Source organism: Schistocerca americana, chromosome 2 (assembly GCF_021461395.2).
Source record: "Schistocerca americana isolate TAMUIC-IGC-003095 chromosome 2, iqSchAmer2.1, whole genome shotgun sequence".
NCBI lineage: Eukaryota > Metazoa > Arthropoda > Insecta > Orthoptera > Acrididae > Schistocerca > Schistocerca americana.
Genome location: NC_060120.1, coordinates 599,838,609 through 599,862,075, shown reverse-complemented (window position 1 = coordinate 599,862,075; position 23,467 = coordinate 599,838,609). Strand labels below are relative to the sequence as shown.

Here is a 23,467-nt window from a genome sequence, read left to right as displayed (position 1 = left end):
GAAAGTGTGAACGTTTGTTGGGTGCTGTTAGACAGACTGAAGCAAGCCTACTATGGCCAATGTCGGGTTTGGAAATGCTCTAAGTCGAAACTGATGTTCGACCCCTTTCTGAAATCGCTGCGGACTAGTTAGTTCGTTTCGCTTCTTCGTGAGGTGTATGTGTTACAGTCCGTAACTGAACTATCGTTTAAAGGAAGGCACAATCAGATAGCAAAGATCGACTGTTAAAGCTTTTTGGCCTCTTGTTGACTTATTGTCTGCTGGTTTCTTTTTCACAATCTCCGACCGACGAGTGGCTGACGTTGTGGAAGATTGGCCCTTCAGTGCCGCTGGCGGACCGGAACCAATTGTACACCGTCCGCAACAACCAAAGCACCTTGGAAAATGGACAGGTCCTATGTTTCTTCAAGTATGATAATCTCAATTCAAGGCACACAAATACCATTTTCCCGAATGAAATAACGTTACATAACATTGTGTGACTTCTCTGTAGGTGCAGTCGTGTCCTAATTTGACAAATATAATATGTGAATGAAATGTAGCTCTTATTTGACAATTTCTACGTGTATAGTAGCGTCGCTTGAGAAAACGAAAAAGCTAGAAACTTCCGGTTATATACTTCACAACCGAATACTTCACAACCGAACTGATCCCCACCATGAACCATGGAATTTGCCGTTGGTCGAGAGGCTTGCGTACCTCAGCGTACCTAGGTACAACCACAACAGAGGGGTATCTGTTGAGAGGCCAGACAAATGTGTGGCTCCTGAAGAGGGGCAGCAGCCTTTTCAGTAGTCGCAGGGGCAACAGTCTGGATCATTGACTGATCTGGCTTTGTAACACTAACCAAAACGGCCTTGCTGTGCTGGTACTGCGAACGGTTGAAAGCAAGGGGAAACTACAGCGGTAATTTTTCCCGAGGGCATGCAGCTTTACTGTATGGTTAAACGATGATGGCGACCTGTTGGGTGAAATATTCCGGAGCTAAAATAATCCCCCATTCGGATCTCCGGGCGGGGACTATTCAGGAGGAAATTGTTATCAGGAGAAAGAAAACTGAAGTTCTACGGATCGGAGCGTGGAATGTCAGATTCCTTAATCGGTCAGGTAGGTTAGAAAATTTAAAAAGGGAAATGGATAGGTTAAAGTTAGATGTGGAGGGAATCAGTGAAGTTCGGTGGCAGGAGGAACAAGACTTCTGGTCAGGTGAATACAGGGTTACAAATACAAAATCAAATGGGGGTAATGCAGGAGTAGGTTTAATAATGAATAGGAAAATAGGAATGCGGGTAAGCTACTACAAACAGCGCAGCGAACGCATTCTTGTGGCCAAGATAGACACGAAGCCCACACCTACCACAGTAGTACAAGTTTAAGTGCTAACTAGCTCCGCAGATGACGAAGAGATTGATGAAATGTATGATGAGATAAAACAAATTATTCAGACAGTGAAGGGAGACGAAAATATAATAGTCATGGGTGATTGGAATTCGATAGTAGGAAAAGGGAGAGAAGGAAACGTAGTAGATGAATATGGACTGGGGGGCGGGGGGGGGGGGGGAGGAGGCGGGTAAGAAATGAAAGAGGACGCCACCTGGTAGAATTTTGCACACAGCATAACTCAATCATAGCTAACACTTGGTTCAAGAATCATGAAAGAAGGTTATATACATGGAAGAGGCCTGGAGATACCAGAAGGTATCAGATAGATTACATGATGGTAAGACAGAGATTTAGGAACCAGGTTTTAAATTGTAAGATATTTTCAGGGGCAGATGTGGACTCTGGCCACCATCTATTGGTTATGAACTGTAGATTAAAACTGAACAAACTGCAAAAAGGTGGGAATTTAAGGAGATGGGACCTGGATAAACTGACTAAACCAGAAGTTGTACAGAGTTTAAGGAAGAGCTTAATGCAACAATTGACAGGAATGGGGGAAAGAAATACAGTAGAAGAAGAATGGGTAGCTTTGAGGGATGAAGTAGTGAAGGCTGCAGAGGATCAAGTAGGTAAAAAAACGAGGGCTTGTAGAAATCCTTGGGTAACAGAAGAAATATTGAATTTAATTGATGAAAGGAGAAATTATAAAAATGCAGTAAATGAAGCAGGCAAAAAGGAATACAAACGCCTCAAAAATGAGATCGACAGGAAGTGCAAAATAGCTAAGCAGGGATGGCTAGAGGAGAAATGTAAGGATATAGAGGCCTATCTCACTACGGGAAAGGTAGACACTCCCTACAGGAAAATTAGAGAGACCTTTGAAGAAAAGAGAACCACTTGTATGAATATCAGGAGCTCAGATGGAAACCCAGCTCTAAGCAAAGAAGAGAAATCTGAAAGGTGGAAGGAGTATATAGAGGGTTTATACAAGGGCGATGTACTTGAGGACAATATTATGAAAATGGAAGAGGATGTGGATGAAAATGATATGGGAGATATGGTACTGCGTGAAGAGTATGACAGAGCACTGAAAGACCTGAGTCGAAACAAGGCCCCGGGAGTAGACAACATTCCATTAGAACTACTGACAGCCTTGGGGGAGCCTGTCCTGACAAAACTCTTACTATCTGGTGACCAAGATACATGAGACATGAGAAATACCCTCAGACTTCAAGAAGAATATAATAATTCCAATCCCAAAGAAAACAGGTGTTGACAGATGTGAAAATTTACCAAACTATCAGTTTAATAAGCCACGGCTGCAATATACTAACGCGAATTCTTTACAGATGAATGGAAAAACTGGTAGAAGCCGACATCGGGGAAGATCAGTTTGGATTCCGTAGAAATGTTGAATCACGTGAGGCAATACTGACCCTACGACTTATCTTAGACAATAGATTAAGGAAAGACAAACCTACATTTCTATCATTTGCAGACTAGAGAAAGCCTTCAACAGTGATGACTGGAATACTCTGTTTCATATTCTGAAGGTGGCAGGGGTAAAACACAGGGAGCGAAAAGCTATTTACAATTTGTACAGAAACCAGATGGCAGTTATAAGAGTCGAGCGACATGAAAGGGAAGCAGTGGTTGGGAAGGGAGTGAGACAGGATTGTAACCTCTCCCCGATGTTATTCAATCTGTATATTGAGCAAGCAGTGAAGGAAACAAAAGAAAAGTTCGGAGTAGGTATTAAAATCCACGGAGAAAAAATAAAAACTTTGGGGTTCGCCGATGACATTGTAATTCTATCAGAGACATCAAAGTTCTTGGAAGAGCAGTTGAACGGAATAGACAATGTCTTTAAACGAGGATATATGATGAACACCAACAAAAGCAAAACGAGGATAATGGAATGTAGTCGAATTAAGTCGGGTGATGCTGAGGGAATTAGATTAGGAAATGAGACACTTAAAGTAGTAAAGGAGTTTTGCTATTTGGGAAGCTAAATAAGTGATGATGGTCTAAGTAGAGAGGATATAAAATGTAGACTGGCAATGGCAAGGAAAGCGCTTCTGAAGAAGAGAAATTTGTTAACATCGAGTATAGATCTAAGTGTCAGAAAGTCGTTTCTGAAACTATTTGTATGGAGTAGCCATGTATGAAAGTGAAACATGGACGATAAATAGTTTGGACAAGAAGAGAATAGAAGCTTTCGAAATGTGGTGCTACAGAAGAATGTTGAAGATTAGATGGGTGGATCACATAACTAATGAGGAGGTATTGTATAGGATTAGGGAGAAGACGAGTTTGGGGGACAAGTTGACTAGAAGAAGAGATCGGTTGGCAGGACATGTTCTGAGGCATCAAGGGATCACCAATTTAGTATTGGACGGCAGTGTGGAGGGTAAAAATTGTAGAGGGAGACCAAGAGATGAATACACTAAGCAGATTTAGAAGGATGTAGGTTGCAGTAGATACTCGGAGATGAAGAAGCTTGCACAGGATAGAGTAGCATGGAGAGCTGCATCAAACCAGTCTCAGGACTGAAGACCACAACAACAACCACAACACCAAAGTGATTCGTGAGTTTCTGGATGCAATAATTTACCAACAGCCCTATGTGTTGTAGAAATTTATTTTATGAACTTCTTATATGCTACAAGTTTCGTCATTACATTGATGCCATCTTCAATCCCCACACGTCATAGTCTTAAAATCACAATACACGGAAGGTGCCATATAACTGGATTCCTTAATCAAATCGCTATAGAACAGCTCTTGGTGGCCAGGCGACACAGACTCTGTGCTATAATGCGAGATCAGAACAATATATTCTTTCTTCATAGAAGCTACTTTTACAAATCATGGAAAGTTGAATGTAGGAAATAGACTATGTGATCAAAAGTGTCCGGACACCTGGCTGAAAATGACCTTTAAGTTCGTGGCGCCCTCCATGGGTATGCCGGAATTCATTGTGGTGTTGGCCCATCCTTAGCCTTGATGACAGCTTCCACTCCCGCAGGCATACGTTCAATCAGCTGTTGGAAGGTTTCTTGGGGAGTGGCAGCCCATTCTTCGTGGAGTGCTGCATTGAGGAGAGTTATCGATGTCGGACGGTGAGGCCTGACACGAAATCGGAGTTTCAAAATATCCCAAAGGTCTTCTATAGGATTCAGGCCAGTCCATTACAGGGATGTTATCGTCGTGTAACCACTCCACCACAGGCCGTGCATTATGAACAGATGCTTGATCGTGTTGAAAGGTGCAATCGCCACCCCCGAATTGCTCTTCAACAGTGGGAAGCGAGAAGGTGCTTAAAACATCAATGTAGGCTTGTGCTGTGATATTGCCACGCAAAACAACAAGGAGTGCAAGCCCCCTGCATGAAAAACACGACCACACCAAAACACCACCGCCTCCGGATTTTATGTTGTCACTACAGACGCTGGCAGATGACGTTCAGCGGGCATTCGCCACACCCACACCCTACCATCGGATCGCCACATTCTGTCCGTGATTCGTCACTCCACACAACGTTTTCCCACTGTTCAATAGTTCAATGTTTACACTCCTTACACCAAGCGAGGCGTCGTTTGGCATTTACCGGCGTGATGTGTGCCTTATGAGCAGCCGCTCGACCATGAAATCCAGGTTTTCTCACATTCCGCCTAACTGTCATAGTACTTTCAATGTATCCTGATGCATTTTGGAATCCCTGTGTGTTGATCTTGATAGATGTCCGCCTATTACACATTACGACCCTCTTCAACTGTCGGTGGTTTCTGTCAGTCAACAGACGAGGTCGGCCTGTACGCTTTTGTACTGTACTTCTCCCTTCGCGTTTGCACTTCACTATCACATCGGAAACATTGGACAAAGGGATGTTCGGAGTTTGGAAATCTCACGTACACACGTATGACACAAGGGTCACCCAATCACCTGACCACGTTCGGTCCATGAGTTTCGCGGAGCGCCCCATTCTAATGACTACTGAGGACGCAGATGGGGAGTAACTGGCAGTAGGTGGCAGCACAATGCACCTATTATGAAAAACGTATGTTTCTGGGGGTGTACGGATACTTTTAATCACGTAGTGTTTGCTTTATTTTTCCTTGAGAATCCGCAACATCGGAGGCAACGGAGTGTGAACATTCGGTGTGGGAGTATTGGAGACAACGTGTTTATTTCTTGCTTCGTTAAAGAAACCTCAACTGGTAAAAAAGTGCAAAAAATCGTATTGTTGGAGCACATTCATTAATATCATAAGAAGCTCTCATCTCTGTCTAGAACTCTTCGCAATAGTGACTGCAAACTTGTATCAGGCGGTGGGAAATTCGAACACCTTGTGATATAAATGTAATTTCAAGGAAGTGTTTATGATCACATTATTTGTGATTTTCCTTGCTGTTGCGGATGTAATTTGCGGCTTAAGTATGTTTGTCATGACTTGAAGTTATTATGTAACGTTGTTTTTATCTCAGATCCGCGATTTACGAGTCCATTCTGTTTTATGTGCAACTTTCTTTCAAAACTGTGGCACAGCAGAATTGTTATCGCGGTTAACTGGTGAATGTGCCTCAGACGCCACGTCCTTCACCTTCTAGTTGGTGCTCCTGTCCAAACTCATGCAACCAAATGTCGTTAGTTTCAGTTTTAAATTAAGATTTTCTTCACGAATGCGCTTTTGTAAGCAGACTCTATTTAGCTGCATCAAGTTGGAGCACCCCATCGCACTGACGCGATCTTTCTGTGTAAGGCAGCTATCGATTTCATGCACAAAGCATATAAATACTAATTTTTAAACATTGTAGTTTCTCGGAAACCATTAATCGCATTTTGGGTAGAAGCGTCACACATAACTTCCGCCTGAAAAATTTAAATTTATGTAAGTGTTTTCTTAATTATAATAGCTACGAAAAGATTTTGTACGTGGCTTTGTGAGTGTTTTTCTCAGTTTATACGGGTGAAAGAAGATTTACGGTATCTTAAACGCTTCAGGAAATTTGTGAGTTGAGCGTTTTACCTGTAACACACTGTACAATAGCAAATTTTTCATTTTGTTTATAACATTCTGTTAGGAGATGGTGAATAATTGCTATCTAGAAATTATACATAATATCTTTGTAAATTACTTTGCATATATTGTACATTGAACGAGTGAGAATGTAAATTTTATAATTTTTCGTAGGCTCTCTACATAACATAGGAGTGAAATTAAAATTTACTTTCAAGCTTCTTGAATCCGTCAGAGTCTATAATAAACTGTACACAGCTTAAAGCGGTTTCGAGGGGTGGGATTTAATCGATAACCATTTTGGAAATAATTTTGTATAACTGGAGTACTTTTTACTTAAAAAATCAAATATAATTCCTAAATTACACTAGTCGTATATCAGATAGCTATCATCAACAATTTAACAACCTTAGTGACCAATAGTACAACGTCTTCTGACAACGAAACTAGTAGAAACGTTCACTTAATAGTAGGGCATTAACTTACGTATGTTGCTTGGAAGAGCGTTACTCCTGCAACCATGACGCCAGAAGTGAACTGTGTCATAACAACTGGATTCATAACAGAATCCAGGAAGCTGACAAACCTGCAACAGTCAATATAGTCGCACTGCATTTAGATTTTGTGGCAAGTTCCTATGGGACCAAACTGCTGAGGTCATCGGCCCCTAGGCTTACAAACTACTTAACCTAACTTAAACTAAATTCCGCTAAGGACAACACACACACACACACACACACACACACACACACACACACACACACACACCCATGCCCGAGGGAGAACTCGAACCTCCGACTGGAGGAGCCGCGCGAACCGTGGCAAGGCGCTTGAGACCGCGGGATACACCGCGTGGCAGTCGTACTGCAGTTGCGCCTATTACAGAACATAGAAATATCACTGAAGTTTTAATGTTGTCAAAGGCTCGCTGCACAGCTAGCCTCCACCTTTACGGTAAATGTTCTCATTCGCGACATCATGTTACACTAGTTTGATGGTACAGTGTTGGCCCTTCCTACTGAAATTGCATCTTACACTTAACAAACTCCGTCCGAATAGGCCTCGGAAGACCTAACGGTACCTACCGACCGCCCTGTCATCCTTAGTCGATAGCAGTCACTGGATGTGGATATGGAGCGGCATGTGGTCAGATTTCGTTACCGGAGCCGCAACTTCTCAGTCAAGTAGCTCCTCAATAGGCCTCACAAGGGCTGAGTGCACCCAACATGCCAACAACACTTTGGAGACTCCAGACCTGGACGCTCGTCCATCAATGTGCTCGCCATTCCCGAGAGCGCTTAATTTCGATGATCTGAGGAGAACCGGTGTTACCACTGCGGCAAAATCGTTCGTGCCCTTACCAAAAATACCCTAAAAAAAGAAGGAAGGTTAGAGCTTAACTTCCCATCGGCAGTGAGGTTATTAGAGACGGAGCACAAGCTTGGATTACGAAAGGTTAGGGATGGAAATCTGCCGTGCCTTTGTGAAATAACCAATCCGACATTTGCCTTTAACAATTTAGTGAAATAACGGAAAACCCAAATCTGTATGGCTGGACGGGTAACTGAACTGTCGTCCTCCAGATCTTGAGGCCAGTGTTCTCTGCGCCACATCCCACCATCAAATCTACGGTATGTATTGAAGTTATTTCGTTTGTTTCTTCAGCGGAAAAGGTAGGAGACAATGACAGTTATAGAATTCTGTGACGACGCTTCGGATAATCTGGCCTCGTAATTCTTCCACAATCTACAACATAGATTTAAATCATAGTAACAAGTGGTTCAATTTAGTGAACCTCTTTATATTTCGGTACGAAAAATATGGAACTGAAAAGCACGTGATGGAAGGTAAATTTTAATCAGGACTCATCAAAAGATTTTAGAAACTACATTTTGCTTCAGAGGAGTCTACTTCAATGCAAAGGAGCTTACATGATGAATACAGACGCAAAACCTGAAGGATTCACAGATATGACCAACAGCTGATGACGGCTTGAGCGAGTGAGGTAGATGATTAGTTAATAGGCTGTATTTCTCCTAAGGAAGCTCGAGTTTCCAATAACTTTTTTGTAATCCTGATTTAAGTAGTGGATGGTTTCCAATGCAACTTCAGGTGGTCGATGGAATGGCTTCATCAATAAGCCATGGACAAGGGCCCCTATACGGACGTTTGTAGCAGGGAATGTGTGGTTCAGCGGGGGGGGAGGGGGGGGGGGGGGGGGAAGGGAGGGCAGACGTGAACACCAATGGTGACTTGTAAGTAGCCATCAAATGTTTCAGTTCCAACCCTGTTAAAAACCTTCAAAGAAAAACACCTGGTAACACAATATATTCTCCTTCTCCTGAGAACTAGCGGTGTTAAACAATACAGATATCGGTCGCGAAGACGATCGATGCTCATGGAACATGAAATTGTTGTACATATTGTATATGACCCCTGTTTTTCTCAGAATTTCGAAAATCCTGTACCATTTTACATTGTCGAAAGTTTTTTCCAGGTCGACAAAACCTATGAATGTGTCTTGATTTTTCTTTAGTTTAGCTTCCCGTATCAACGGCAACGTCAGAATTACCTCTCTCGTTCCTTTACCTTTTCTAAAGCCAAACTGATCGTCATCTAGCACATCGTCAGTTTTCTTTTCCATTCTTCTTTATATTATTCTTGTTAGTAACTTGGATGTATGAGCTGTTAAGCTGATTCTGCGGTAATTCTCGTACTTGCCAGCCCTTGAGATTTTCGAAATTGCGTGGATGATATTTCTCCGAAAGTCGGATGGTATCTCGCAAGACTCGTACATTGTACACACCAACATGAATAGTCGTTTTGTTCTACTTTCCCCAATGATTTTAGGAATTCTAGCCCTTCTGCCTTATTTGATCTTAAGTCCTCCAAAGCTCTTTTCAATTCTGATTCTAATACTGGATCCCCTACCTCTTCTAAATCGACACCTCTTTCCTCTTCTATCACATCATAAAAATTTTCCCCCTCATAGAGGCTTTCAATGTATTCTTTCCACCTATCCGCTCTCTCCTTTTCATTTAGCAGCGGAATTCCCGTTGCACTCTTATTGTTACCACCGTTGCTTTTAATGTCACCGAAGATTGTTTTTACATTCCTGTATTCTGAGTCTGTCCTTCCGACAATCATTTCTTTTTCGATTGCTTCACATTTATCATGCACCCATTGCGTCTTAGCTTCCCTGAACTTCCTATTTATTTCATTCCTCAGCGACTTGTATTCCTCTATTCCTGAGTTTCCCGGAACATTTTTGTACTTCCTCCTTTTACCGATTAAATGAAGTTTTTCTTCTATTACCCATGGTTTCTTCGCAGTTACCATCTTTGTACCTATGTTTTCTTTCAGACTTCTGGGATGGCCCTTTTTAGAGATGCCCTTTCTTCTTCAACTGCACTGCCTCCTGAGCTATTCCTTGCTGTTGTATCTACAGCCTCAGAGAACTTTAAGCGTATCTCGTCATTCCTTAGTACTTCTGTATCCCACTTCTTTGCGTATTGATTTATTCTGACTAATGTCTTGAATTTCAGCCCACTCTCCATCATTACTACATTGTGATCTGAGTCTATATCTGCTCATGAATACGCCTTACAATCCGGTAACTGATTTCTGAATCTCTGTCTGACCACGATGTAATCTAACTAAAATTTTCCAGTATCAGCTGGCCTTTTCCAAGTATACCTCCTCCTCTTGTGATTCTTGAACAGAGTATTCGCTATTACTACTCCTCTCTCATTCCTTGTTCCAAGCCCATATTCTCCTGTAACCTGTTCTTGTACTCCTTCCCCATACAACTGGATTCCAGTCCCCCATAACTATTAGATTTTCGGCTCCATTTTTCGTACCATATTACCCTTTCAATATCCTCATATACCTTCCCTATGTCTTCAGCTTGCGACGTCGGCATGTATACCTGAACTATCGTTGTCGGTGTTGGTTTACTGTCGATTCTATCACTGAACTGTTCACAATAATACACTCTCTGCCCTACCTTCCTATTCATAACGAATCCTACTCCCGTTGTACCATTTTCTGCTGCTGTTGATATTACCCTATACTCATATAACCAGATATCCTTGTCTATTTTCCATTTCACTTACGGACACCATAACGATTTTGAGCCGTATATACATGACAGAAATTCTGACATCAGCTGCAGTCGGCCACTGAAATAAACCGAACGGCGACAGGTGAGAATTTATGCCGGACTGGGACACGAATCCACATATCTCAATCATCGCGAGTGGTCGCTTCAACCTCTTCAGCTACCCGAGCGTGCTACCTGTACATTCCAAATTCCCATATGTCGCACACTACATACGTAGTGTTCTCTCTCAATTATCCTCATTGCCCGCAACGTCACCTGGTTCCCGTAAAACCTCAAAAGAGGTCCGAAAGAACAGACACCATTAGTGATCGCGCACCCGTACACGTTAGACGAAAGAGAAATTCCGATATTAGTTGAAATCGGACGTAGAAATAAATTCAGTGGTGGCAAGCGAAAATTCGTGCCGGATCCGGGACCGGAACACATATTTTCGCTTATCACAATAATCACTTTAGCTGTCTAAACATACTTCCCATCCATCCTAAATTTCCACAGCTCTATGTCACACTCCACATACTTAATGTTCCTGTCCATTATTCTTATTGCTCGCAGTCACACCTAATTCCCGATTGAGGTGAACAAAAAGTGCATCCGGAAGGTACCATTATTTGCCATCAAGGCGCATATATTTATAAATGTGGTGTTTATTCTTTCTGACATGTGTGAAACAACATGTACCATTCAATGATCCTGCAGCTGGATTTATTTATTCATTTATTCAAACGAACGTCGGCCGAAGAACCTGGGACGAAGCCAACAGGCATCTGTCAACAAGTGCCCACGAAAACCTTAACAATTTTCTACTAGGCCTCTATGGGGAGGAGACTCAGAGATTTTGCCGACGTCTTGACCAACGACGGAAGAAGAGGGTGTGATTGATGTACTCTCTCGCTTTTCTGTAGCGGTGTCGAGCTGAAGGGACCACACCAGAGCTCTTGAAATGTAAGGGCCTAATCACCACCGCCCAATCACATCTTACTTATGGCAGAATGGAACGAGCTTCTCTTCGTGAGTGAATTCATGTAACACGGAGATACTCCGCAAATAAGGACGAGGAACTTCTGTGCATTTTCTATCGACTAAGAGCAACATGCATCGAGACAACTGGGAAGAGGTCGACAGAATCACTGACAGGAACCTGCAGAACAAACTGACGGAAAGAAGAAAAACTTTGCGAGATGCGAGAAGCAAATTAAGAAGGCAGTTACCGATATGTCACGCACAGTAATCAATCTCACCGAACGACAACTAATCAGTCAGGAACAGTCTGTCCTTCCAAATCAAGGGAATTTCGTTATTATCTCGAGGATTATACCTATGGAGAATATCACTTCTAATGCCGAAGCGGCTATTCGGAAATCTACTAAAATATGCGCTGAAACTGCCAGGATACTGCGCCGAATAAAACCACTAGCTTGCAACATGAAGAAAGAAGAGTTACAAGCTATCAAGATTCATAAAGCCTTCCGATAAGGGATATGCAACTGTCGTAATGAAGAACGAAGAGTATGAGCAGAAGATGCGGGACCAGCTAAATCCGACGACGTACCGAAAACGAAGCACAGATCCGACGCAGTGGATCACACGGACTACGATTTGGTTAATCGAGGCATCTTCTCTCTCGGCGGACATACAGGGGAACCTGCTCAACACAGAAGCCCTAACACCTCGGCTTTATGGATTACCAAATATCCGTAAGAATAATGTTCCATTAAGACCGACTGGTAGCGCTTCTGACCTACCGACGTATAAACTTGGTTTCTCGGTCCGGTCACACTTCGGAAAGGCTGTCATACACATAAAGGATTCAGTACATTCCATGAAGAAGCTGTAGAAACTAAAACTTGGACCAAACGACATCCTGATCAGCTTTGCTTTCGTTCCTCTGATTAGCAAAGTGCCACTGAGCAATTTGCTGGAGTATATCGGTTCCATTCCCACGCAAGACAAGCTCTTTCATGTATGTCTCACCACGAGCTATTTCATGTGGGACGGAAACTTTCAGTAACATCTAGAAGGTGTCACCTTGCGTAGTCTAAGTAGCTCAGTGGTGGCTGACGTCTGCATGGAAAATTTCGAAGCACAGGCGCTGGACTTGGCATCTTGTAAACTTAAGGTGTGGTACAGATGCGTCGACGATACCTTCGTTGTGTGGTGCCAGGCTGAGGAACAGCTCAGTGACACCCTATGACATCTCAACAGTCTCCATACCAACATACACTGAAGCGCCAAGGAAACTGGTATAGGCTTGCGTATTCGAATATAGAGATATGTAAACAGGCAATATAAGGCGCAGAAGTCGGCAACGCCTACGTAAAACAAGTGCCTGGTGCAATTGTTAGATCGGTCACTGCTGCTACAATGGCAGGTTATCAAGATTTATGTGAGTTTGAACGTGGTGTTATAGCCGGCACACGAGCGATGGGACAGAGCATCTGCGAGGTAGCCATGACGTGGGTTTTTTTCCGTACGACACGAGTGTACCGTGAATACCAGAAATCCGGTATAACACCAAATGTCTGACATCACTGCGGCCGGAAAAAGATGCTGCAAGATCTTCAGACCAAAGACGACTGAAGAGAATCGTTCAACGTGACAGAAGTGCAACCCTTCCGCAAAATGGTGCAGATTCCAATGCTGGGCCATCAACCAAGTGTCAGCGTACGAACCATTCAACGAAACATCATCGATGTGGGATTTCCACTCGTGTACCCTCGATGACTGCACGACACAAAGCTTTACGCCTCCCCTGGACCCGTGAAAACCGACATTGGACTCTTGATGACTGAAAACATGTTACCTCATTGGACGAGTGTCATTTCAAATTGTATCGAGCGGATGGACGCGTACGCGTATGGAGACAATCTCATGAAACCATGGTCCCTGCATGTCAACGGGAGACTGTTCACATTGGTGGAGGTTCTATAATTGTGCAATTGGAGTGATATGGGAGGCCTGACAGATGACACGTACGTAAGCATCCTGTCAGATCACCTGCATCCATTCATGTCTATTGTGCATTACCACGGAGTTGGACAATTCCAGCAGGACAATGTGACACTCTACACGTCCACAATTGCTTCAGAGTGGCTCCATTATTGGACAAATCTGTCATGCCTTGAAACGTGCTCTTCAGAAGAGGTCACCACCCTCTCTTACTCTTACGGATTTACGGACAGCCCTGAAGCATTAATAGTGTCAGTTCCCTCCAGCACTACTTCAGACGTTATCTAGTCCATGCCACACCATGTTGCGCGTGTTCGGGGGGCGCTAGACGATATTATGAAGGTGTACCAGTTTCTTAGATTTTCAGTATACAATTTACTATGTACAAACAGCTACTTTCTTTTAGATCTGCTGGTCATGAGGGGTGGTGAAAACCTGGCACACAACTTGTACCGAAAACCGGCATGCACGTACCTATACCTGGAGAAACTATTAAATCACTACCCGAGCTATAGAAGAGACGCGATCACCACGCTTGTAACCCGAGCAAGCCCAATATATGAGCCACAGCACCTCAGGCTGGAGGTGCAACACCTGGCACGTGTTCTGAGAAGCAATGGGTACTCCACCAGTTACGTAAGAAGTCTTACAGCATCAAACACTCGGCGAAGTGACACAATGGAAAAAGAAATGTCGTGTTCGGTCATTCAGCCAAACATTTCCAGAGTGGCGGACAGAAGCGGTCGTCTACTGCGCATACACGGTGTAACGACTATTATAAAAAAAAATCGGCGAAGGAGGCAAGGAACCCTCTTGTTATGTCGACTACCAAGTACATTTTGAAATGTCTGTGTTGGAACGACTGGACGAGCAATGAACAGTAGGATCACTGAACATAAACGGAATTGCAGTTTCGGGCAAATAGAGAACTGGCTATGGCGGAACACGCGCTGTATGAGATCGACGACATACTGAAATTAGCCGACACGGAAGTTCTTGCTGTAGAGAAGAGCTGTCACACCCGCTTGTTCAGAGAAGCTACAGAAACCCACAAACATGAGAACAGCTTCAACAAGAAAGAAGATGGCCTCAAGGTGATTGGATCCTGGATCACAATGCTGCAGAGAACGACCGCTGCAGGCAGCAACGAGAGAACCGCAGTGCAAATGACCACAGAAAAACGCCTGGACGTAGACGCACCAGGTACACTTAATCCGCAACCGCGAAGCTCAGTCCAGTCTACCATCAGCAATGGAGGGAGAAGCTTCGACAATGCCAGCCACCACGGTAGCGAAAAGACAGAAAATTATCAAACAAAAGTCGGCCGAAGAAACCGAGACCGAAGTAACAGGCAATTTGTCAGTATTAGTATTTCACACAATCGCTTTTGTGAAGTGCACATTTGTATAAAATGTATAGTCTCAATGCAGAGGAAGGTAGGCTACAATAAGCGGAACTTGAAACTTACGAAGCTACTATCATTTGAAATGTTAATGATTACCAAGTTAGATAAATTACATCAACGGACAACATGGCGGTGTACAGTTAGTCAACTGAACCCAGAACCCCATCGAGAAAAGCAAACGAAGGCGTTGTCAATCCAGTTTAGAGCAGAAACGTAACATCAAAAACTGTAAAAAAATAAAATCTTCGCAGTCACATGTTTAAGATATTTCAGTACACTGAAAATTAGTTTTATGTCGTACCTATCAAATGGTGTTTCTTGTCCACTAAGAACGATCAAAGACTTGTAGTGTGAAACCGAGCACTAGCAGTTCCTGTTAATCGAAATCTGCACTAAAAGTTGAAAAATTAAATGGATAGTTTTCTCTGGAGGAAAAGAGAACATTTTTCCATTTCCACCAATAAATTTGACTTGAGCTCTGAAGTGCTGGCACCGAAGAAAAAGCAGAACCTCAAGTCGCGGTGCACTTGCGAAATACATCGTTCATGTGGGATTTTCCATATTTTGAGCACACATTTTAAGCCAAATCTGTTTCAGATTTTTTGTTCTCTGCCTCAAACATGGTGCCAACGATTGCTCTTACCATAACCTACAGTTGCTTCATAAAATTTGTAGCCTTCAGTTGCAGTGATTAATTTCGTAATAGATGCATGAGAGGAGATATTGGTGTGTACATTAAATAACTAGGTTACAAAAATTACTGTGATTTTAGAAGAAGTGGTTACAGAAGCAACTTACAACCACACATTTGTAACTTGAGTGAGAATGTTGAAGACATTGCAAAATTGTGACTAATGTACTGCCTTTCAACCTTCAGTCTTCCAGACATAATCCTTACATTAATTTTTGTACAACTTTTCCAACTTTAATTTCTGTTAGACTGTAACTTTACCTTTCATGTAAAGAGCTGACCTTCTTTCAGAATATCTCATATGTATTCTGTGTAACAGAAAAGCAGTGAGCACGTTATTGTACTAGAAACAAGAGACTGAAAAATACATTTAGTGACGTAATCAGAATTAGACAGAAGCAGATTCTAATAATATTCTCTTACTTAAAAAAAGGGGATGAATTATCAACTCAGTTGTTTCAGTAAAACCACAGAATGTCATATCCTCACCAACAGCAATGAAAATCAAAAATTAACTTATTTTACACATAATAACCGATTTAAGAAAATCATAATTACCGGCCTTTACACATCACATGAAAACCACAAAGGACACCATTTGTGGTCCGGCAGATTGTGGAGGGTTGCAGGTTGAGGAGTTTCATGTTGAAATCTTCGACAGCTATCAGCTGATAAAGTCACCGGTCTTATGACTGGTTTGATTCAGCCCGCCGTCTCTAGCCATCCTGATTTTGGTTTTCCGTGATTTCCCTAAAATCGTTTCAGGCAAATTCCGGGATGGTCCCTTTGAAAGGGCACAGCCGATTTCCTTCCCCATCCTTCCCTAACACGAGATTGCGTTCCGTCTCTAATGACCTTGTTGTCGACGGGACGTTAAAAAAAAAGATCGGCCCTCCACGAATTCTCCTCCTGTGCCAACCTCTTCATCTCAGAGTAGCACTTGCAACCTGTGTCCTCAATTATTTTCTAGATGAGAACCAATCTCTCTCTTCCTCTACAATTTTCACCCTCTAAAGCTCCCTCTATTAAGATGCAAGTTATTCCCTGATGTCTTACCGTAACAGGTGTCCTACTCTCCTGTCCCTTCTTCTCAGTGTTTTCACTTTACTCCTTTCGTCGCCGATTCTGTAGAGAACCCAATTCCTTACCTAATCAGTCCACCTAATTTTCTGCATTCTTCTCCAGCACAACAGCTAAGATACTTCGATACTCATCTTTTTTGGTTTTTCCAGAGTCCATGTTTCACTGCATACAATGCTGAGCTCCAAACGTACAATCTCAGAAAGTTCTTCCTCAAGTTAAGGCCTATGTTTGGTACTAGAAGACTTCTCTTGTCCAGTAGAACCCTTTTTGTCAGTCTACTCTACTTTTGATGTCCTCCTTGCTCCGCCCGTCGTTCGTTGTTTTGATGCCTAAGTAGCAGAATTCAATAACTTCATCTACTTCGTGATCACCAATCCTGATGCTAAGTTTCTCGCTTTTCTCATTTCTACTACATCTCATTATTTTCGTCTTTCTTCGACTTACTCTCAAACCGCATTCTTCACTCATTAGACGGTTCATTTCATTCAGCAGATTCTTCAGTTCTTCTTGCCTTTCACTGAGAATAACAATGGCATCAGCGAATGATATCGTTGACATCCTTTGACGAAGAATTTTAACTCCACTTTTGAACCTTTCCTTTATTTCCCTCATCGTTTCATTGATGTGTAGATTGCACCCTTTTTAATCCGTGAACTTCGTTCTCCGTTTGTCACTCTTATTCTTCTTGTACATATTGTATACTATCCGTCTATTCCTCTAGCTTACCCAAATTTCTTTCAGAATTTCGAACACCTAGCACCAGATGACAAATCCTGTGAATGTGTCTTGATTTTTATTTAGTCTTGCTTCTATTATCAACCGCAATATCAGAGTAACCTCTGTCCGCATCTCGTGGTCGTGCGGTAGCGTTCTCGCTTCCCACGCCCGGGTTCCCGGGTTCGATTCCCGGCGGGGTCAGGGATTTTCTCTGCCTCGTGATGGCTGGGTATTGTGTGCTGTCCTTTGGTTAGTTAGGTTTACGTAGTTCTAAGTTCTAGGGGACTGATGACCATAGATGTTAAGTCCCATAGTGCTCAGAGCCATTTGAACTAGAGTAACCTCTCTGGTACCTTTACCTTTCCTGAAGCCAAACTGATCGTCATCCAACACGTCCTCAATCTCCTTTTCCATCCTCTGTATACTATTCTTGTCAACAACTTGAATGCATGAGCTGTTTACTTGTCTGTGCGATAATTCTCACCCTTTTCAGCTCTTGCTATTTTGAGAAATGTGGGGATGATGTTTTTCCGAAAGTCAGATGGCATATCGTCAGTCTACACACCAACTTGACTAGTCATTTTGTTACTACTTCCCCCAATTATATTAGAAATTCTGATGGAATGTTATGTATCCTTTCTGCGTTATCCGATCTTAAGTCGTCCAAAGCTGTTTTAAATTGTGGCTTTTCTAATACTTGGATACCCTACCTCTTCTTTATCTACTACTGTTTCTTCTTCTATCACAACAAACAAGTCCTCCCTCTCGTGGAGGACTTCAGTGTACTCTTTTCACCTATCAGTTCTCTCCCCTGGATTTAACAGAGAAATTCTCAGTGCACTCGTGGTGTTACCACCCTCGCTTCTAATTTCACCCAAGATTGTTTTGACTTTACTAAATGCTGAGTCAGTCCTTCTACCGACTGCCATTTCTTTTCCGAATGGCTGGCTCAAATGGCTCTGAGCACTATGGGACTCAACATCTTAGGTCATAAGTCCCCTAGAACTTAGAACTACTTAAACCTAACTAACCTAAGGACATCACACACACCCATACCCGAGGCAGGATTCGAACCTGCGACCGTAGCGGTCCCGCGGTTCCGGACTGCAGCGCCAGAACCGCACGGCCACCGCGGCCGGCTTTCTTTTCCGATTTCTTCACATTTTTCAAGCAGCCATTTCGCCTTTACTTCACTGCACTTTCTCTTTATTTAATTCCTAAGTGATTTGTGTCTCTATATTCCCGAGTTTCCCTGAACATTCTTGTACTTCCTTCTTTCATCGATCAGCTGTATTTTGTTCATAATATGTAATTGGCTCTGAGCACTATGGGACTTAACATCTATGGTCATCAGTCCCCTAGAACTGAGAACTACTTAAACCTAACTAACCTAAGGACAGCACACAACACCCAGCCATCACGAGGCAGAGAAAATCCCTGACCCCGCCGGGAATCGAACCCGGGCGTGGGAAGCGAGAACGCTACCGCACGACCACGAGATGCGGGCTAATATGTAATTATTCATTTTTATAGACTCTTGGGAACATTCTGATTTATACGGGCTGTGATTGAGAATTTGCCCATCAGTGTATCGGTTGTGTCGTTTTCAAAGGAAACGATTTAGGTAAGCTAAGGAAAAATTCAGTCTGGACGACAAGACGTAGAATCGGTTCTCGGCTCTCTCGGAGTCCGGTGTTCTATCCACTAGGTCAGCTCGTTCGCTCTCACTGTGTTAGAGATTGTTGTCTTTAGAGCAGTAATATATGTGACTTCGATTAATGGTACTACAGGAATCGATCAATTGAATGTGTGTGTGCGTGTGTGTGTGTGTGTGTGTGTGTGTGTGTGTGTGTGCGTGTGTGTGTGTGTTGTGTGTGTGTGTGTGTGTGTGTGTGTGTGTGTGTGTGTGTGCGTGTGTGTGTGTTTCCATGTGTTTGTTCCTGTGGTAGGTGTTCTTGTGTTTGATGGCACACAAAAAGCACTGTTCACCGTTTGTTGCACGGACATACCTTAGCAAACGTTGGTGCGTTTGAATGCACTGGCACAGCTGGTTATACATGTTATCGTGAAAATTCGTCTGTCTGCCTACTACAATTCTACAGCTGGCAGACGCTGCTACATCTGGTCGCAAAGCCTTGATGCGGGCATTGAGAATCCTAAACTGCACCACTGTGTGAATCATGACGACGGCGAAAAAGCAATCGATGGTGACGCCCACGAAGGTGATGAACATCGACGATAAGCACTGCAGAGAGTACAAGAGGGCGTACAGGTAGACACTGGTGGTGTCGGCGCCCGGCACCTGCACGAACGGCAGTTTTCGCTGCCCAGGGTAGGCGATCAGTGGCATCGGCAGCCAGATACCGCCCTGCAGGAACAGGTAGCCGTACGCGAACAGCGTGATGTACACCGCCTTCCTGTGCGACGCCTTGAACATGGCTCGCAGGCTCTCGTCCGAGGCGCAGAACTCCTTTTGGGCAGATACCATCTGGTCCGTACGGCGCACCAGCACGTTGAACATGGGCCGCCGACGAATGAAGAACGCGAGTTTGACGAAGCCGCCGCAGACGGACAGTATGTGGATGAGGGCCATGGTGACCTCCTGCAGATCGCTCCAGCTGACGTAGACGCTCGCCAGGTCCTGCGCCAGCCCTCCGAGGCCCATCGCGAATATGAAGACCGTGTAGGCATGGAAGAGAGCCGAGCCGGGCAACGGCCACACCCCCCACACGTTCAGCTGGCGGATGTTGTACTTCAGCACAGAGTCTGCAGTGTCTCCCCACGTGAGAACGTCTCCTTCCGTCGCTTTGTCACGTGTGTTTCTGCGCTCCATTTTGGTCTTGGCAATAATAGGGTGGACCATAAAACCTGGTTTAGGCCCGCCTATGTTAACCAGGTCAGCGTCTTAACGTAGATTAATCCATCTACAAAGCCTACTCGTCCTTTACGAAAGAAAACTTCATAAACTTTTCTCGTCTCTTCGCTGTTCTCTAGAAACCTGTTATTCTGCCTCGAAAAAAAAAAAGAGAGAATACGACTTCCGAACGCCGCAGCTTCTAATTAGTAGCATAGAATGTAATAATGGAAGGTACACTGCGGCATTAAACACGGTATAATACGGAGGTAAGCTTAAAATTCTGTGCGATATTTATAAAAGGCACGGCATAGCAAGCTTCGTGCCTCAGTGGAGTTAATAACAAGTTTCAAATCAAACAGAATATACGTGCACGGGCAGATCTTTTGTTCACACACTGTGAAACTCTTAAAGAATAAACAAAGGCTTTATATCCGCCGTTTACATTTCTGTAATACGCTTACCCTTAATTAGAGGGTTTTCAGCGAGTAAATATTTCAGCGGGTGATGAAACGATCGTTTCGGTAGTTCTGTGTGAAATATTTCATGTGCACGTGCTTAAAGGATCGGAAAACATCTGCATCTAGAGAACAGGTAAAGGTGGTCTTACCCAGAGACTCTGGTTCCATGGACACGTTTTTGATGATATGTTGACAAAACAAAGGAAAATATTAATGCGTTATACATCAGGTCACACACTGAACACCTTAACATCAATTCCTTGCATGCGTTTCGCTTTCCTTGACATACAAATTCGTGTCAAGCATTAATAGTTTAAGGAAAGAGATACTGGTATCGAGAAAGTTAACTAATATTTCTAGATCATGGCGAACACACTACCAGTAGTATGAACTTCTGTAATCAAAGGACTAGGGAGGTCATAGAAAGCAAAAGAAAAATAAGAATAAACCGACGAACTTAACGCAATACACTAGAAAACACAAACCTAAGGAATTCAGTGGTTCTGTTGGTAATGTAAAACGCAAAATTTGGCAAGGAAAATTGATGAAACGTTGCACGATTAGTAATAGCCTTGGGTAAGCGTCGTTATCTTGTGCAGTTAGTGCGCTCGGTTTTGAGCCCTTACAGCGCATAATATACTGCATCCAAATGAAAAGTAACAGCGACTTTATTTCTGTTATCAAATGATAAGTTACCATATGTGCACTTGGTCTATCTGGAATTCTATGGAGTCTAGTGAATATATGAACCGTAGTGCAAGCATGATATTAAGACAAGATATTCAACGTAAATTTTCATTGCGATCTATAGAAGACTTGTCGAGAAGCAGAAGGACGTTCTACCCATACCACATATAATTAATAACAGTGGAAATGCTGAGTTATAGTCTGGCAGCAAAAACAAATGTAATGTCAATATTAAAACCGTGTCAATCATCATAGTATTTACTTGTTGGTGCCACGATGTCAACTTAGGTCGATTCATAAAATTCTTCACGTCTTGCTTGTACAACTCTTCCTCGTGCTCCCTTCACGCACCTGCTACATATTCCAAACCTTATAAGTTTTTAAGTTTCCGAAATAATGATTAACATTCCGGACACAAAGTCAGATTGTTTTGGGACTATTTCTTTCTCGGTTACAAGTTCCTTTCATTCATTTTATTTAGATTCATCGCACCTGTTTCTAATTTCATTCCTAGGGAACATACATTATATGATCGGAAGTATCAGGATACCTGTTAATGGAGATTAATATTGAGGTTTCTCTACCCGTTTCCGGGTACATATTGAACGAGGTGTCTGAATATCTGTGGAGGGACAGAGCCAATTCTTCTTCAAGAGATGAAACCAAAGACGGTAGTGACGTTGGACGCTGGATTCTCGAGCGAATCAACGTTGTAATTGAGTAAGAACTCTGTGCAAATGAGTCCATTTCAGGAATATTATTGTCCGCAAACCACTGAGTCACTCATGCTGTTTCATCTGCTGATACACACAATCGTCGTTTACGAACAGTTCCTGTATGGTAGACAGGACACAGTTGTGTACAGTGTGTTCATATGCTTCTGCATTTAGTATTTGCTTAATCCCAGTGAGGGGACAACAACGTAACCAAGATAACAAACCCCAACAACGTAACTTCATCTTTTCCGTTAAGTTTTTGCGCTATACATGATAGCAGGTAACTTTCTCCAGATATTCACAAAATGTAATCCTTCTATTTCATTGCCACACAGTATAATATGATTCATCACTCAAAAATCACTGTTTCCAGTAATCCACTGCCCAGTAGTGTCGCTCTTTGCACCACGTCAAGCCCCGCTTAGCGTTGCCGAAAGAAATGTGCGTCTTATAAGGAGCTCCTCTACAGATGCACCCCATTATTTTTAACTTCAAACACACAATTGTCCAGCTATCTGCACTGCTGGTAGCAATTTGAAACTCACAAGTGATTCCTTCCACTGAGTTCATGGTATTTTGTAGCCGTCCTTGACAGTGCTCCACGGTCGCGGTCCGTCAGTACACGAGGTCTGATTGGTCTTGAATTACCTGTGATTGTTCGTTCGCTTTCAGACTTAATCACAACGTCGATTTTGGCAGCTACGAAGGGTTAAAATGACTTTACTTAGACGACCCCAATGACTGCTGTACGTTAGAAGTCACTAGGCTCTCCTAAACGACCCATTCTGGTGTTACTGCTCCTTTGCTTGCAACACAAAACCCCCCGCCCCAAAGTTTATGCTGCCGTGTCACCCTCTCGTGACATAACGACCATTCCAAGTTACAAAGTGTAAACTGCTGCTAGAAGAAAATTTCCGTTACCCTATCATAGATTCACTGGTAGTGTGTGGTCCTGCGTTGACGTGAGTGAAATAACTATCGGTGTTTTCGTTAGCTCTTTTTCTCTGTAAAAAAGATTATGCTATGTCGTTCGCATACGTAAGATGAGAATTTTCTGAACTCCACTGACGTTTGTTCTACGAGTTCACTTTCTGAATTTCCAAATAAAGGGGGGGGGGGGGGGGGCAGCTTCTTGCGTTGTTTCAATTACTACATTATTATATTCAAGAGACCACGATGGCACGATGGAGGTGAAACAGATGCCAAAGTGAAAGGGATTTTCTTTCAGATCGAATGTAAATAAACAGATCTGATGTATATACAGGTCACCTAGAACCAGGAGACACTTTTTCGCAACTCGCGCACATGTCAGCACCGAAACGCATGGCGTACGCACAAAGGAGAGCAGGATTGGGGATTCATACCGACCCCTGGAGTATTG

The 23,467-nt window shown here is 43.1% G+C and overlaps 1 protein-coding gene across 1 annotated transcript in view; it reads right to left on the bottom strand.

Moving 5' to 3' along the window:
• LOC124594230 (odorant receptor 43a-like) overlaps positions 1-20,201 on the bottom strand; it is a 69,205-nt gene extending 49,004 nt beyond the window's left edge. Inside the window, exons 1-2 of the mRNA XM_047132596.1 lie at positions 19,378-20,201; positions 6,890-6,989 (exon numbers count right to left, since the gene is read on the bottom strand). Of these exons, the coding sequence (XP_046988552.1) occupies positions 6,890-6,989; positions 19,378-20,201 (924 nt within the window). The remainder of the gene's footprint in view (positions 1-6,889; positions 6,990-19,377) is intronic.
• Positions 20,202-23,467: the final 3,266 nt, after the last annotated feature.